The sequence below is a fragment of the Nothobranchius furzeri genome, chromosome 4 (genome assembly GCF_043380555.1).
Source record: "Nothobranchius furzeri strain GRZ-AD chromosome 4, NfurGRZ-RIMD1, whole genome shotgun sequence".
NCBI lineage: Eukaryota > Metazoa > Chordata > Actinopteri > Cyprinodontiformes > Nothobranchiidae > Nothobranchius > Nothobranchius furzeri.
Window position 1 is genome coordinate 61,451,583 of NC_091744.1, and position 18,283 is coordinate 61,469,865.

General features: G+C 41.5%; 1 protein-coding gene across 1 annotated transcript; it reads right to left on the reverse strand.

The window, feature by feature from the left end:
- Nucleotides 1-2,433: 2,433 nt before the first annotated feature.
- mov10l1 (Mov10 like RNA helicase 1) lies at nt 2,434-16,670 on the reverse strand. The gene is made up of 27 exons (XM_015964128.3): nt 16,521-16,670; nt 16,265-16,363; nt 15,993-16,180; nt 15,191-15,350; nt 13,829-13,941; nt 13,506-13,693; nt 13,257-13,403; nt 12,841-13,131; nt 12,561-12,758; nt 12,134-12,248; nt 11,563-11,740; nt 11,400-11,470; nt 11,247-11,338; nt 11,116-11,171; nt 9,670-9,731; nt 9,522-9,594; nt 9,229-9,410; nt 6,318-6,464; nt 6,112-6,233; nt 5,937-6,036; nt 5,102-5,248; nt 4,640-4,813; nt 4,056-4,205; nt 3,872-3,979; nt 2,923-3,063; nt 2,731-2,822; nt 2,434-2,639 (listed from the first exon to the last, which is right to left on the reverse strand). Exons 2-27 carry the CDS (start codon nt 16,359-16,361, stop codon nt 2,612-2,614), a joined length of 3,420 nt encoding a protein of 1,139 aa, XP_015819614.1. The 5' UTR covers nt 16,362-16,363; nt 16,521-16,670; the 3' UTR covers nt 2,434-2,611.
- Between the last annotated feature and the right edge of the window lie 1,613 nt (nt 16,671-18,283).

Sequence of the window (18,283 nt, forward strand, 5' to 3'; positions counted from 1 at the left end):
GCAGGACCATTCATCCTGCTTCTTTGAAGTCAGATTTTCCTCTAAAAACGAGTGTCTTACCAATTGTGTAATCTACACTGGTAACAGTGTGCTTTTATAAATTATTAGTGTTTTTTTTTTATTTTTTTTAGAATTTTGAGTAATGTTTGGATTTTAACTACCAGTACTTTAAAATACTTTTAGGATTACCTTGTTTTATCTGTCCACTTATGGAAAACAGACATCAAGTCTATTTATGCCAAAAATCAGACTTGATTTTTGCATTATAGCCAACCAGATTGTCAGAAAAATAAGTGCCACTGCCATAAGTGCATTTGGTCAGCAACAATGTTCAGATGCAGCCAATAGCAATCAAACATGTTCTGACACAGAAAGAGTAACTTTATGTCTATCTGAAGACTCGTGTTTCCTAATCGGTTATATTTTATGACACCATCGTTGCTCTTCACATACATACGAGAGCTTTTGCCACTCATTACATTGTTCACCATTTTCTTTAGTCTGGCCCATTAGTACTGAAGACAGGGAACATCATACAAGAGCTGGAGTGATACCGATGCTCCAGCTTATCCATCATTCTATACGTACATTTTAGTAAACAGTCTGGTCACATCACGTCTTGATTACTGTAACTCACTCCTTTTTGGCTTGTCACAGAAATCTCTACATAACCTTCAACTGGTCCAAAACTCTGCTGCTTGCTTCATCACTAGAACACCCTCCTCTAATCACATCACCCCCATAATGCAGGAACTTCATTGGCTACCAATAAAACTCTGGATCAACTACAAAATGTTACTCCTTACATTCAAGGCCATTCACAAACCTTGCCCCCTCACACCCTCCCGCTTGCTCAGATCAACGGCTTCCATCAATCTGCACAATCCCCCTGCTCGACATGTCACCATGGGAAGTCGCGCATTCAGCAGATCTGTCCCCTTCCTATGGAATTCCTTACCAGCTGATCTCAGAAAAACCACTATCTGGCAACACTTCAAGACCAAGACCAAACTCAAAACTCACCTGCTCAAGATTGAATATTCCCTTTAACTGTATTTTAAGTGTTATATTGTGGTTTTAAATTGACTAGGGTTTTTTTTTGTCCTTGTTGGAATGTTTGTATTTTTATTGTACAGCGAGATTGAGTTTTTTTTAAAGGCTCTTCAGCTAAAATGTATTATTACATTTGAAACTTATGGTTGGTTGAACCACAATTGTTTTCCTTTTTCTTTAAAACAACTTTACAGACAGAAGATACACTTAGAACCAGATATTTTGAACTAATAAAGTTTTATAATGAAAGGTTTTCAGCTGTTTATTGGTGTATTTATAAAATGATAACCACAGTCATGTTTAGTATGTTAAATGTGTTTGACCACTGGGTTAGATTAAATGAGACATCATCATGATTTCAATAAAGAATCAGACTCATGCTGACTGTCACCTGCAAACTTCAGCCACCAGTATTAACTATTTGTGTTTTTTTTTTAAACTACAAGGAGATCCCAACAAGGCAATATTTCCAGAAAATAACCCTGTTTTAATCTTAATCTCTTCCTTTTTAATAACAGACTCGTTAGTACAACCTTTACACACAGCACGGTGGTTATGTTTTATTCTATCTTCATCAGCAGGACTGTGATGCCTTTTCCAGACAAGAGTGAAAGCTGGAGTCTAACATCTGAGTCGTTTTCTTTTAAAGCTGCATTTGGGATTTAAAAGCTCCGTCATTCCTGAAGATCAGTTAATACAGAATAATCACATTCACATCCCTAACAGTTTGGTAGAGGACTGGATCAACTCCAGTACATAAACTTCAACAACCAGAGAACTTGAAACCTAAAAGTCTCACTTTCATGGTTATAGCATGGTGCGTTCTCCCTAAGGTTCTACTCCATAGGCAGAGCGGGACAGCATAAGAACCTGAGGCATACATCAAAGACAAAGGTGTGTGTGTGTGTGTGAGGAGGGTGGGTGTTGTTAGAAGAGCTGGGCTCAAACTTAAAAGCTGTCTCCTCATGTACATAAGAGACCCATTAACTTAAAACACTGAACCCGCATTTATCCCTATCCCCCTTCCCTTCTCCATCCTGCTGGGCTCCAGTAGGACTACCAGTCACTTCATAGACCGTCAATAGCACTCAATTGTCACATCCAGTCTCTGTGGCCTTATTATGGGCAGACGTTGCCATGCTGACGAGAGCAGACGTCTGTGAGAGCGAATGCTCTCATCTTAATAAAAGTTTAAAAACTGTCTTGTTTCTATGTTGTGTTGCACAGCAAAGAGAACAAATAATCCTTCACAGGTCCTGTTGCAGAAAAATCTATATTTATGTTGTCCCATTTTGGTAAATGAGCACAGCAATGGTCCCATTAATGTACTCGTATCTCATTTTCTGCACAGTCGATCACGTGAAATGAAAAACTAAAGCGTACACAAGCAAGATCTTTATTTTAATCCCCAGCGAATGAGACCTCGTCTCCAATAGAAACAAGATCAGTTTCTAAAGTATTTAACAACTACAGCTAATTAGGAAGTCACACCAGAAGCGTGTTAGGGAATGCTAGGGTGGCTAAACATAGAAATGGGCCTGGAGATGCCATCTTTCTTCTAAGCTGGCTTCTGCTCCTCTGCAGCTCTGTGGAAACAAACCTCATCATTAAATAACTCGTCATCACAGACTCACTGAATTATAAATGAACAATCTGAATGAATGCTTTGATACAAACATCTGAGTATTCCTCAGGGAGGGAGGGGGGTCACAGCCCAGATAGGCCCCGTTGATGAAACTGTACTGCAGCAGAGCCCTGAAGCAAGGATCCTGGGATGATGGGACAGCATTCAGATCAGTCCAGAGTGTTGGCTCTATTACATTACATATCAATAACAGGGCTGTAACAGCTCTGTGTTCCTCCACTCACTCTAATGAGAACGTGGGGGTTTCCGACGATGAGCAGCAGAGCTTTAGGGCGGGTGATGGCCACATTGAAGCGTTTGGGGTTGGCCAAAAAGCCAAGTGAACTCTGCAAATCATCACTTTCCACTGACTCGTCAGAGCGCACCTAGATCCCGAAAGGACAAAACCTCAACGGACTCATAAGAAAATACAGTGTGGCAGTGATAATTAGTCAAGCTGTGTGTGTTCAGTCAAAATGCAAATATGACATCACATACTAAATGTGCATCTTATTTTAGCTGACTTTAAATGAAACATAAGATATCTTCATTCTAAACAACAACATAAATATATCCTAAATCTTTTATAAACTTTAAAAAAGAGCTATTGGACTTTTGTAACATAATTAAATAATACACTGAAGTCCTACCAAAACCTACCAAAGAGTGCATGTGCCTCTCCTCACTAGACTGTATTTGATATTTTAGCTCAGTTTGTCAGCATTTTTTGTTAATTCAACAAGTTGAATCCTCAGAGTGTGTCATTGTAATCCACCATTCTGTTGGACTCTTTAGAGACATAAACCACAGTAAATGGATTTGATGTCAGACAAAAACAAAAACAGATGTTTCTGTCTCCCTCACTCAGCTAGAGCCATTAGATCTTAGCAAATGTAAATATAAACACCTTATCTGGCCTCCTAAACACACAAATATATTCTAATTTTCAGCAGATTAACATATAAATGCATTTGTTACTGTAAAAATTGAGACTTGACCCCTTTTTTCCAGTGTTTTGACAAACTTTCAGAGTAAATACACAACTTGATATAATCTTGCAAAGGTTGCAGCCAGCCAGCCTTTAGTTATCTATCTAGGTTGTCTAAATGTTAAGTTCAATCACTCAGTTTCATATGAAACCAACAATAATTTATGCAAGAGTAAAATGATTACCTAAAGCATGTTTTTACCTACCGTTGATAAGATGATGACCAGAAACTCTTGTCCCTGGAACTCCTCCACTGAGCCCACTTTGATGTCAGACAAACCCACTTTAGCCAGCAGCATCCGTATCTTCTCAGACTGGATAAACACGAGAACAGAGAAGGGTAAAGCAGGAATATAGCACTCCATCCTGGAGTAGTGGGTGCAGTCCTACCTGTTTCCTGTACGGAGCAATAATGCCGATGTCAGAGGAGCTGACGGGTTTGTAGATCTTCTTTGCCAGCTGGCAGCAGTAGAGCATGGCCTGAACAGCCTCAGAAGGATTGAACCTCGACGGGTTGTTGCCTTCTCTAAATTCTGTGCCCTGAAGAGAACTTTTATTAAAAGGTGTTGAACATTTAATAATTTGATACATTTCCCGTGGTCTCTAGTAGGGATGAATGCCTTGTACGTCGTACTCGAGGGGGAAAAAGCGCAGATGAACCTGAATCAGGAAGTACAAGTCAGCCTTTTACCGTCTATTTTCTATCAGAAGATACTGCAGGAGATAGGTGAAGGAGACTATTTTCATGTTCAGCCTGCATGAAAAACTAATCAGAAATAATCAATAAAAGATGTTTTTTCAGTGAACCACACTTTTTTAAAGCATGAGCTACCTGTTCCAGCCAAAGGAACTCTAGAAAAGTTGACACTGTACAGCTGCACTTATCAGTAAACCTGTCATTTTGTGTGTATTATTGACTAAACAAGCTAATTTGGCATAAAATAGAACACAAATGACAATAAAATAGGTGTTACCCTGATGCCGTGAAAGAGGAGCGGGAAGCCCTTTTTGGGAAGGGTTTTCCACTGGCAGAGGGACTCCACAACATCCCGGGAAGCTTTGAAACACAACTCCCCAAGGTAGAAGAGTTTGGAGGGCAGTGTGAGCAGGGCCTCGTGAGAGCGATAGTTATAGATGAGCTTTGTCACCTGATGTCAAATAAAGCAGTTTATAGAAATACAAAACAGATACTGAAATAAAATAGTTTAAACATTTGTCTTCAAGCTGCTGACAAAGACTTGACAGTTATAACAGCCAACATCTGGAGAAACTTTCTCCATCGGCATAGTTTCTTATTTCCAAGCTAATTTTTGTACACTTCAATTCGATTCAATTCAAAAGTACTTTAGTAATCCCAGAGGGAAATTAGAGTCTTGTTTTGGAAAGCAGAATATAAAATTGTTTTAAATATCCACATCTGCATTCAGTGCACTGACCAGTTTAGGGTTGTAGCCCCAGTCGTGTTTAGAGTACAGCGGGTTGGACATCAGTCGCTCCAATAAAGACACCCCCAAACCAAAGCTGGAGGCGAGATGAGACTTCACCACCGGACCCAGCTGGCAGGGGTCTCCAGCCAGCACAATCTAAGCAGGTAAACATGAAACACCTGTACTCATCTGTGGGGTAAGCACCTAATAGTAGATTATTTCATTTCTTCTTTCCAGGGTATCTGCAGGTTTAAGGGAGCCAAATTTAAGACCTTTTTTAAGGCCACTTAGACCAAATTTAAGCTATGTTTAAAATTAAATTTAAGCTATAATTTCCAGCTATTGCCACGTAGGATTAGCCATCCAGTTACCATTAAACTTGCCCTTCCCCATGGCACAAGCTCCCACTAGCTTAGCCAGCTAATGTGCTCATCTAAAAATAGCCCCCTTTCACAACCAACTGAATGTGTATGGTTCCGCTTACGCCAACATCGTACAAAAAAAATGCTGAACACTAACTAGAAATTCAGGAAAACAAAAGGATCGTGTTTATTGGGTCTTTGGTAATTTAAGACCTTTGGAAACTGCATTTAAGGGTTATTTGTCATTTTTAAAGGATTTTTAAGGCCTTAAATTTGGAAAAGCTAATTTAAGACTTTTCAAGGACCCGCGGATACCCTGTCTTTTAGACATTTTCAATGTTAGTTTAAGCAGCTCAAGAGACCAAGTGCAGTGAACTGATTCAGTCTGAATGAAAATAACAAAGAGTGATTCTACTGATAAGAGAGAAGCCATTGGATGTTCCACTTGGAGGTGTGAATGACGTGGACACGTTATTACGGACCTGTCCATCTCTTTCTGACACGAGGCTGATTGGGATCAGAGATTCTGGTTCTGTGGCTTGGCCAGCTTCATCCAGAAACACATGAGAAAAATGTCCCACTCTGAAGAAACAGACGCAGATAGTGAGTGAACTTCAACGTAAGCTGTGACAGTAATGACAACACCCTGGGTCTTACTGTATTCCAACATTATGGAACATTCCGGCGCTGGAACAGGTGCTGACCACGATCCTGTGAAAAGCAGCCTGACGGATGTCTTCACCTGCCCTCGAGTAAGGCTGCAGCACTTCTGGAATAGACTAAACAGGAATGGACACATTAATCCGGTATGCAAGTTCAGTAACAGCAGGACCATTCATCCAGGAGACAAAGGCTTTCAGTACCTCCTGGTCCCTGCCGGATGCATTGATGCGGGCCAAACTTGCAGTGTGCAGGAAACCGCTATAATGCAGGCGTATGCAGATGAGATCAGCGGCACTGTTGGATGGAGTACACACAAGAACCCGACTGCTGGGCAGAAAGTGGTACACCTGAGGGTGGAGAGGTTTTAACATCACACAAAGGGTCAGTCCATCTTTAAGGGTTTCTTTTTCTGCTCTCCAGCTTCCTACAGAAGATACTTAAACATTGTGAGTGATAACGAGGGAGGAACAGATGGGCATAGACACATATTTACTTGACCCTAACCCTAAGACATAGTTTTGTACAGAAAAAAGTGTCATGTGCTTTTGTCTTATTTATAAAACAGACAACTCTGACTTTAGCACGTTTTCTGCATGTTTTGGATCATGACGACAGCTGATTTGCTTAATTTAGTGAGGAATCACTCCTGTAGACACTTAGGAAGGCTGGGAGATGTTTCAGCTGTTAGATTAAGGTGTTAAAAAGACAAACGCACAGCAAGCAGATAGACTTGCATCTACAAACAGACACTGGAGGTGCTAAAAGCAAGCTAAACTGCCTGGTATCCCTTTAACAAATGGGGATGTTAACTCATCCACTGGCTATTAGCATTTTTTTACTGTGTGGGTGTCGGAACGAGCCCCCACACCGTGAGAATAAACATACCAGCTCTAAAACTGAACTTCATCCGCGTATGTCACACGATCAGGAAGCAGAAAATCCATGTGTTAGATCGTTTTGACATCATCCAGCTGGTATCTTGTCTTTTGGGTGTACTTGTCTGTTTCTAAAGTCCCCTTCAGACAGGCCATGAAAAACGGAAATGTTCCGGACTCTGTCCGTAAGACCTTTGTGTCTGAATACAAACATCCGGATAACGTTTTCCGTCATTAAACCAGACGAAGCCCCTAGTAACAGGTCCAGACTTGTTACGGACAGGGTGGCTGCTTCAGACTGGTGTGGTCGAGTTCCGGACAGGGAGGAGGGGGAGGAGGAGGGGACCGGGGGACGCTGTGCGCACCTAGATAGCTCGCTCCTGTAGCATGCGGCGAACCACGGCAGCTCGCCTCCTACAGTACCCTCTAGACGCACGACGGAGCGCTTCACACCGCTTCAGTGATTCCTTTAACCATTGAGCTTCATCATCCAGGTCTCGTATTCATCTTTGTGTGCGCAGAATTATGCTTAAGCGCCTCGTGATTTTTATCTTGAGAGGCGCTATTGAAATTATATTTTCTTCTTCTTCTTAACATAAGTCCGACCCCCCCCCCCCCCCCCTCCCGGCGAGAAAGAAACAAGTCGAAAACACACAAGAGCAGCAAAACAAGAAGCAGAAAACACTATAAAGAAATCAGCCGTAACAGATCACTGCATAAGAGAAAACCATATAATGAACTGGGACAACACAAGGATCATAAACACCGAACAACAGAAATACAAAAGATGGATAAAAGAAGCTACAGAGATAAGGAGACGTGGATGCAGGACCATGAACAGGGACGATGGAGTGTACACGTTGGACCGCGCATGGGACTGCATCATTGGAGAGAGGAAAGCGGGCAGCAGAGGGCGACAACGTCCTCTGCTGCCCGCGGATAAACGGAGCAGGACGTGACGCCACCATCAGCATCAGCTCTGAGGATGTTCGCAGCCGCAAACGAAACGTCAGCAAGGTAAAGAAAAAACCTTTTCTGTGTTTAAAAAAGAACCAAAAATGGAATTCTCTCCCAAGCTTGTACACTCTCTGCATGAACGCCAGACGTCAACATTCTTTACCCTGAACAAGTGAAGTTTCCATGACTTTGACAACTCACAAGCTTACAATAATCATATGTGATTAATGAACAAGATGTTTAAATTAAATGTTTGAATAATCTCTGCTTAAAATCAATGAATTTGAAGGAATATTGTTCTTACAATGATCCATTTATATCACAAATGAGTATGTGTTTGATTTAGCAATAAGATACATATTAGGGTCAAGGTTCACCTCACATAAGTGTTTTAAGCCATTCTTATTCACAGAATTAAGAATTTTGTATCTGAAGGAAGGCGTGGGTTTCTGAGGAAAGTTGGTAAATACTCAGAAACGTGTCAAATTCTGATTTGCCAGAATGGCCGGAAATCGAAACATTGTGGTTTATTTAAACAGGATTTACTTCCCCATTAATTCCGTTTCCAGCTGAACCCCGATTCGGCCAAATCAGGAAAGAAGCCTCTTTGAAACCATCTCCTTTGACCTCCTGTCAAAGCCTCTCGGCAACGAGATCTCAGACTGGGCGGGTCCTATCGGAACTATCTACAGATTCCTGATGTCAGAGTTCACTCCACCAGCAGTGACCATCGACCCCCCAGATCGAACGAGAACCTCCACACCAAGGGTGCGTAGACTTGGCACGACAGATTGCGTCTGATGCGGTTTTTAATAAACAACTCTAGTTTAGAACCAAACAACTAATTCTTTTGCACCCAGATTTCACTATTTCTCTCAGATACAAAGAACTGTTGCTACAACATCTAGCTTCCATCACAACACCTCACCCCATTACATCTCATTATTCATATCTGGTCATGTTTAAATTGTTAGTTTAGGAAAAAGAATTGAATTCATTTTATAAACTATAAACTTGACTCTGAATTAATACGAAGTGTGTTTATGGTCACTAAAGAAGTTAAGAGCACTAGAATCTTATCAGGCCATACCCTGTAGGGTCAAAGATCAATCAGATTGATATTTCATATTTGTATGGAAAATCACATCTTATTGGTCATAATTAATACGTAATAATTGCTACAACTAAGTAACATTAATAAAGGCACCCTCATTGGTTACCTAAGCATTCCTTCCGTATCAGGTGGCTAAAAGCCCTTTACATCTAAACGTGAACGGACCTGCAGTATAGTCTCTAGAAGGGTGACGGTCTTTCCGGTTCCTGGAGGTCCAAACAACACGTAGGGCATGGGCCGGCATTCTCCCGCCAGGATCCTCTTTACTGCCTCTTTCTGAGAGCAGTTCAGGTCCGGGTTAAAGAACTGCCCTTGGCTCGGGATGGGTTTGGTTGTCAGTTCTCCATCTGAAAAATAAAAATAAATAAATCAAATACACACACACACACATATATATATATTTTTTTTTTTACTAAGAATGTTGATATGATTGTAAAAACAGAATTAAGAATCTGCACCTTTTGTCTGTGTGGCCCTTGACTCCATGTTAGCTGAAGAGTCTGAAACTGGTCCGTTTTCAGTCTCCTGACTCTGTTTGACAAAATGTATTTAATGAGCTTTTGTTTTTTACATGAATCACACCACTGTCCTTCTCTCTGGGTTTACCTCTTCAAGCCATTTTCCAGACCACTGAGGGGTTTGAAGTGTCACTCTGGAGGGGAACAGAACTACACAGAAATGTAGAAAAATGTAGCTGATTTTTTGTGATTTCCGGCATCTCTTGAACGAACAACAGTTTAGTAAATTGACTTCTACCTTCATCTACATGTACGTGTAACTTATTCTCTTAAACAGGCCATTAAAAAGAAGTAATGTCAAAACGATTAAGAGCATTTTCAGAGATTTTGCTGCAGTTGCTTCAAAACTGAAATAAATCCAGACACCACCCTCTGGTGGACATTAAGGCAAAGTGCGACAACTTGCCTCCAAATTGAAAGTAATAGACCCTTTTACTACCTACGTCATCAAAAGTTGCGCGCGCAGCTTGGCAACGAGAGTGAAGGCTTCCTCATTCACACTCGATACTAAAACAGCATTTTAAACCCTTTGTTTTGAAGTTCTGAGCACATAAAAATGTCGGGTTGTTGCGTGTATGGATGCCAGAATCGCTCCTCTTCAAGCAGTGGACTGAAACTTTACAGAATCTACATTTTTCCTGCTCAGGTCTTTCCATGCACATGCCTGAGATGTAACTGCAGCCTTTTCTCTTTTTCCCATCCTAACACAAAGCTCAACTTTGAATAAAATTGCTGCTGCGTGGCTGCAGCAGGACCCAAGTCTGGAACATCAAAATGACAGAATTAAACAAATGTATACGCTTTATTTCATGCTTCAAATTAACATTTCATTCTAATTCATCTGTATTTTCCTACTGCATATTAGTATAAACTGTATTTCTCTAAAATTAACACGGTTGTACTCTGAGCACGCTAAAAAAAGAAACCTATGCTATACTCACCCTGCCATGCAGGTACAGTTGGCTGTGAAGACGTAGTTCTCTGGTTTGTTTACTATGACCCAAGCCTCGTACATAGCAGTCTTGTGTCCTTGTCTTTGGCTAGGAAGGACTTCTGCCTTCAGGACGCAAAAACTCGGAGTCTATGTCGTGATATTTTACTTTCTGTACGTGGCCACAGACAACATAGTTGTATGCATCTAGCGATTTGTATGCCCGTAGCTTCTCACGTGTGTACTTACTGGGCCTCTCCACTAAAAACGTGTATATATCGGGCCACTGGATATCTGGCCACGCACCTACATCTTCCACCCATTCCGTAATGCCACAGGGATCCGGGAGTCTGTTGCCATTCGTTAAAGTGAGTTTAATAATATAACATTCAAGATTTGCCGGTGATAACCCCGCAGCGTAGCTTGATAAAGCCTGACACAACGCCATTCTCTGTTGCCAAGCTGCGCACGCTTTCTCGCTGATGTCATATTGTTTACAAACAGTAAAAGGGTCTATTCAAAATGACATCAGAAGTGTTGAGCTGTGCAAAAGCTTCTCACTGCAGTCCAGTTCTGACCTCTAACATATCACAAACAACTTACTCTCCCAAAAATGCCTCGTCTGCTCCAGTGCAAAGTGGCATCGCCTCATGGTCAGCCTGACAAAAGCAATCAAACTTTGTGAAATTCAAATGCGGGACGTTTAGAAATCTAGCACACAAATCTTAACACACCTGTTGTAGGTGAACTCAACATCAAGTGGCTCACCAACGTAATTGCGCTGAAAGTCTGAATTTACTCTCAAACTCACGTCCTCGTCGTTAATCTGAACAGCAGAAACAGAATTAGATTTTAAAAGAGCACGTCCGAAAAGATGATCTCCATACCTCCGTAACATAGCTGATGTACTCCAACATCACGCCATTACACTCAGGCTTCTTCAGCAGAACTCTGTCTCCTGTGGAGAAGGTTTAGGACTCATGAGAATGATAAAAACGTCAAACCTCGATCTAATTCAATGATTTACAGTAAAAAACTAAAAAACTTCACCTATGTTGAGGTTGGGTCTGCCTTCAGCCAAGCCGAGCACCTTGAGGTGCAGATATGCGGCTCCTTTCCTGAGCAGCGCTCCACAGATCATGAATTCCCTCAACTCTCTCTCTGCATGCAGCTCTTCCAGCCACAGAAGGGCTGAGAAACGGGACTGCATGTTGAAGGGTGACAACACCTGCAGGTTTAAAGGATAACGCTAAGCTTTAAGGTCTTATGTTACTGCTGCAACCACTTTACTCCTTTCTTGTGTTATCAAGCAGCTGTAAACATAAAGTCGAGTATTGGTATGTGACAAAAACCTCATCCTGACTGGAATCATCTCCATCCAGATGAAAACAATACTTTAGTTCAGTTTGTTTATGCGTTTTCCTGTGGAAACATTAGCTAGAGTGCTGCTAATGTTAGCATGGCTCTTCTAGGTTTTGAGAGCGTTAAGTTTTGGTCGTCTTTCTCCTAAAATGATTCTGTTCAGGATGTAGAAACAAGTGCAACAATTAGCTTTCATTCAAAGTTCAATTAACTTTTACACAAACTATTGAGAGCTACATTTGGCCATATCCAAGCTGACCTCTCCAAGGCAGGGCTGAGCTGCCAGAACATCGCCCTGCATCTCCACGCAGTCTCTCAGACGCTTGGGCACCGCATACGTGGGCAGGAAGTTGGGCAGCTTTCGTCTGGTAAGCCTAGAAGAGGGAAGATTGGTGTCAAACAAAAAGAACATGTCATTTTGTCTAAATTACATCAACATTAAAGGTGTAGTATGTAAGAATGATGTCATGTGGTCAAATGTGGTTCCTTCAGTCCAATTTCTCTCATTCACACTTTAAAAGAAAATATCTGCAATTAGTTTCTAAACTTAATACATGAAGTGTTATCAGTATGTTAGAACTGCAAACAAATTGTGAGCATCTTCCCATGAATATAAACCAGTGAGTTTATCAGACCATAGCTTAGCATCACTTATTGGTCATAACTTAAACCTGCAGTTCTGATACCTTGGTGCATCTTTTGGAGCAGATACGGTGACCACGTGAAGGGAAGAGTTTGTGGACTGCGGGTTATGGAGGGGACTAAAGGGCACAGAGGGCTGCAGCAGGTTTTCATCCTCACAGCCAACGGTGACCTCCAGGAGCCTCCCGATGGTGAAAGAGGAGAAATGCAGCAGCAGCAGCTCCCTGCAGCTTCCCAGGATCCTGGGTCACAGTGAAAATATACATATTTCATATTATCAGAGTAAACCACATTGCGACAACAATCTTTTGGGCTGTAACCTACTTCGCTTGGACGACTATCACAATTGAGTGTCTCTCTCCAGGTGCTAAGTTCACCTCCTTTTCCGCTCTTCTCGTAAGGATGCTGTTTGTCTGCACTGCATCGTTCTCCTTGTCTGCCTCTAGTGTAGCTCTGCCTTGTGTTTCTAAGGGTTCTGACCCGTTTTCCTGTGAGTGTTGTCTCTGGCTGAGTGATGGTGAGCTATTATTGACAGTAATCAGGTTGAACTGCTCCTCAGAGTCCCAGCCAGCAAATTCACAAGACTTCAGCGTGTGCATCTCAGAGCCTTTATTTCTGCAAGAACGGGAACAAATGAAGAACATGTGCACAGCAGTAGTGTGCTGCTAATAGCTCATTTCTTTTAGTATGCAAAAGTTTCACATTTGCACCAGAAGGACTCAGAAACAAAAAGTACTGACTGTATCCAGAACACCAGCTGATTTTGCTCCCCAAGCATCACGTCTCCAAACTGGCCGTAGTCTGAAACATCAAGCCCTCCTTTGTTCTCCAAGACTCGCGGAAGTTCAGCGTCTGTGACAGGTACAGCAGAAACGTTCCTGCTGCAACTAAAAGAAAAAACTATCAACAGACCCAGAAGTTAGCACAATTTAATCACATTTATCATGCAGACATTTTTATTCTCCAGTTTCTGTAAAAGCTGTGGGTACCTCTGAGAGCAGGGAGCCATGCACAGAGCCCTCCAGCTGTACAAAGACTGACTGCTCTCCACCATTACCAGGTTGACCAGGTCTCCTACTGATGGCTGGTAGTTGGTAGGCAGCAGCAGAGAACTCAAGCTGAAGAAAACGCTGTCCTCCACCACACCGCTGCCGCCATAAACACTGGTCACACTGACCTGGAGTCAGACAATTTAACAATCAGAAAAGAAAAATTGTACCTACATATGTGGATTTTAACATTTTTGACCAGGTAAAACAAAACATGAATTCCATTTGAATAATTATTTATATCGTAGGAGAATGACAGTTACTTGGTCCAAGCGGCTATAGCGTAGTGGGGCCACAGAATGAGCCTGGGTGGTCCACTGGCCGGGGTTAATGAAATACTGGACTTGGACCCAGTCCCCTTTCATTGGCTCATACCCTGTAAGAAACACGCTAAACTCAGAAAACATATATGCTGAAAATGTCATCAATCTTCAGTAAATCATTTGATGGTGCTGTATTTTAAAAGGGAGTTTGCAACTTTCTCACATTTTTCACTCATTTTCTTGAGCCAGTACGTGCTAAACAGACTCTTTACAGGGTTAAGGAATGGCCACCCTGCCCCTGTCGCCCCCAGTGGTCGAAATATCGCACTTGCAACATCACAGTTGCCGGTCCGGTCTGTTAGGACTTAAGCCTGATTTATGCCTCTCCGTCTGCGTCAGTGCGGAGACACGCAGCGTCCTTGCGTAGGGCTCCGGCAGGCACGCAAGTACGTACGGAGTCGAGCCCACTTTTTTAAACATCCGTCGAACGAGACGGATTACGCAAGCTTGTGATTGGTCAGGACGCCGCTGTTGTTTACAGCGCCGCCATTGCAAAGAGAGCCGAGTTTAACTAGCGGCAGACACGGAGAAGCTTGAAGAATGCCTCGCAAAAAAACTCTAAAAATATGAACGTTTCATCCTCCCGTGACTGGAGGAGTGAAAAGATGCACAGCAAGAGTTTTATTTGTGGACGGAAATGATAGGAAACGTAGGTTTAGAGGTGGGGAGCGCATGAATAGATGGAGGAGAATGAGAGACAAATATGTCCGTGTTAAAAAGTCTCTTATATACACAAAAACACAATATAAACACACCATCTTGGACCGATACATGACAGGATACCACAGAACAGCGCTACGCCCTCTGTTGTCCTGCCGGGCAATTGCTTTGCAACACTCTCCAGGAGACGGAGAAGTAAAAGCGCAAAACGCTTCCGTCAATCCGTGCGTGTCTGTCCCTTGCGGAGCTGACGGAGAAGCATAAACCAGGCTTTAGAAAAAATTGAGCTGAGACCTGACGCTGCCGTCTGGCTTCAGCATGTTTTAGATCATGAAGACAGCTGATCTGTTTAATTTAGTGATAAATAACTCCTCTAGACACTTAGGAAGGCTGGGAGATGTTTCAGCTATTAGATGAAGGTGTTAAAAAGATGAACGCACAGTAAAGAGACAGGTTTAGACTCCTCTTCGGACACTAGGGCGTGCTATAAGCAAGCACAACTACCTGGTATCGCTTTAACTTTCTGACTAAATCAAATACCAGATAAAAGAAGATGAGCAAGGAGGTTGTGTGGAACTCCATATGCTGTGGGTTTAAGAAATGACCTAATGTAGTTGTTGTGTTTATGCTGATCATCTGTACCTTCCAGAAGGGTTTGGCGTGAGAAGTATGTGGTCTGACTGATGTAGCCACCATCGCCCTCTACTGATGTGATAGCCCCGATGAGAGGTCGCAGCTGCAAACTGTCAGCTTCTATAGAGGTTCTTCCTCCATCATCCCAAGCATCTGCACTCTTCTCCACCTAAATGACAAGATTATTCAGGGCATGTCAATCCAAGCTTTGTATAAAGAGTAAACAACAAGCTCCGGTCAGACTTCTCATGTCTCTGCCAAAATCACACGCTAGCATTCTAAAGCACGCTTAAATGTCAGTTGGAGATAGTCTAGAATGACGGTCGGAACCTTTTACAGTCTGAGAACCTCGTTTTCCAGTCCATCAGAATTAAACTAGTGCAGAGGTCCTTTGAACATCTGTTAAATCTGTTCCGTCTTGGTCATCGTATTCCATTTGTCAGTTCTTTTTCTATACAGAGTAATAGAGATTTGTTTTTTTTACCTTCTTGCTGACATGTTTCAGCTACAGTTGCATCGCCGTCACGTCAGCAAGAAGGTAAAAACAGATCTCATCATGCAGTGTATAGAAAAAGATTTTAAAAAATATATTAGTTCAGAGGTGCAGCTGTTTTAGGAAAAAATATCCGTCATATTTTTGGGGAAAGAGGATTAGGACCACTTAAATTTTTTTAAATTAGTATTTTTTTTCTTTCCAAAATTCAAAAGAATAACTTGACAATTCGGAGGAAAAACTGAATTCTGAGCTTTTTCAGAGAATAAAGTCAGAAATGTTTTTGTTTTCCCTGCAGGTGAAGCAGGGGTTCCTCACCCTTAAAGCTTTCCATCCTCCTTTAGTGCCACCTCTCACGGCTATGCAGTTCACCAGGTCTCCTTGTTTCAGAGCAATTCCGCCCAGAACCTCAGTGCTAGTGAAGAAGATGGAGTCATCTATCAGGCCATAGTCCAGACAGAGCTCCGTGACCACGCTGCCCCGCAGGTGACGGACGTCCTCATAGCCTGGCCACGATCAAACAACGGTGAAGCAACACTAAAGATGCCATCTAACGTGCTGGACTGCATTAAAGTGTTGGCACCACTTACATGAGCTATCAGGGAGGATGTCCACATCCACATCATCAACTGTCCTCCACAGTGGAGAAACCAGTTTGGACAGCAGCCACCTCATTGAAGCTAGCATTTCTGCAAAAACACACAAGAATTGTCTGAAAAGCTTCGTTTAGATGGCTGAACACTTTCGCCGTGTGAATGATTCACCTAATGACAATAAAATTAAATTAGTTTAATTAAATATGAATTTGGCTAGTTTTTACCACATTCAAAGTTAGCTAGAACTTACCTTAGAGGCTAGCTAATCGAGCTTTACACACGAAATTAAAACTCAAAGTTTTTATTCAAGCAAAATAAGCGATAATTGGACGTTAACGTGTCCTCCAGAGAAAGCATCAAATACGGAACACAAATTGAGCAGGTGCGTGTGGTCACGTGGGTGCTGTCGGGTCACGTGTTGTTCACGCGGGAAACTTTATTAATAAACACGAATGTAATGAACACATGCGCCATAAACACTGAACAAAGGCGCAATGAGCATGCTTTAAAAACGATTTATTAATCGAACAACAGGTAGTTTAATTTGATATTTTCTCAGGTTTACAGCCTTTGTGTTTATGTGATTGTGAAAAGTAACACTATAAGACACCAGGCGCAGATTTCAAGAAGACAAACTGATTTTTTGAGCTCTAGATGAGTCGGATCACTTTTTCCTTGCTGCTTGAATTCTGTGACGTGACCACGAGAGGGCAGTAGTGGCCCTGTTTATAAATGAGAGCGCCACACTGTGCAGCTCTGAATCAGAATACCTGCTATAGCTAGAAACTAGATCAACATAAATTGTATGATCAATACAGGCAATGAAATAAAACAATGTTTGTTTTATTGTATAATGCTTTACCCAATCGTTCCCTTTTCTTTAATTAGCTGATAAACAGCTATGAGGAGCTCATACATCTGCAACAATTTACATTGGTATTTTGTCATTGAGGAAATAATTCTGCAATTCACTTAGAAATGTGCATGATCAGCAGTTATACTTTCCATATATATACATATATATTTACACTAGTTTGTTAATAACATGACAGTTATCTCAGCATGTTTTGTAATCAGTTAAAGGTAATCAAATTTGTTTCAGAAAATTACCACTTCTCAGCACATGCATTCCATTTAAGTCTTGGAGAAGGAACTTTTTGAAGCTCTCTGTGTGCAAGCTAAAACAAAACCAAATGAAAATTGTTGTGACTTGTTGTTAATTAATTAGTGCTGAAGTCAACAGTTTTTATAGGCAATGTTGCTCTTTCACATCAGCCACTGGTCCCATGTATCTGGCCAAAAATGGTCGCAGGAGGATGACATATATATATATGACATATATATATATATATATATATATATATATATATATATATATATATATATATATATATATATATATATATATATATATACATATCACAAAAATCCTAAAAATCCCTTTAGATACATGTGTACAGTTTTCTGGGGTTATATGTATAATTGTTTTTTTGACTATTAGTGTAGTTCAACATAGCATGTTGTAAATCAGTTGTAAGTGGACGTCTACTAGGTGACATTCGTTCAACTTTCATTTTGGAACCATTTTTCAACCATGACAGTACATCTTGGACTGACATTGTTTCAATGGTCATCAAATGACCAAATGTTTGCTGGGATCTTGTTAGGCATGCTGCTGTTTTCGGTTCATTTTTATGAACGGTGTTCAAAATCTGCTTTAGTAGTGAACGTGGTTTTTTGTCATATTTACCATGAAATTATAAGAAAAAAATGCCTATTGTTCATGAATATTGCCATTTAAAATATGGGGGCGTTCCTGTCCACATAAATCCTTGCTACACCCCTGGATTGGGCTGTCTGAGGGTGTGTGAAGAAGAAAAGGCAAGAAGAAGAAGAGGAGGAGTTCTGGCTAAACTCCGCCTCCGGTCTCAGATCATCTCGCATTCTTTCTTCACGGTCCCTCAAGCTGGAGGATAGAGAGAGAAAGGGAAGGAGAGGGGCAAGAAGAAGGGC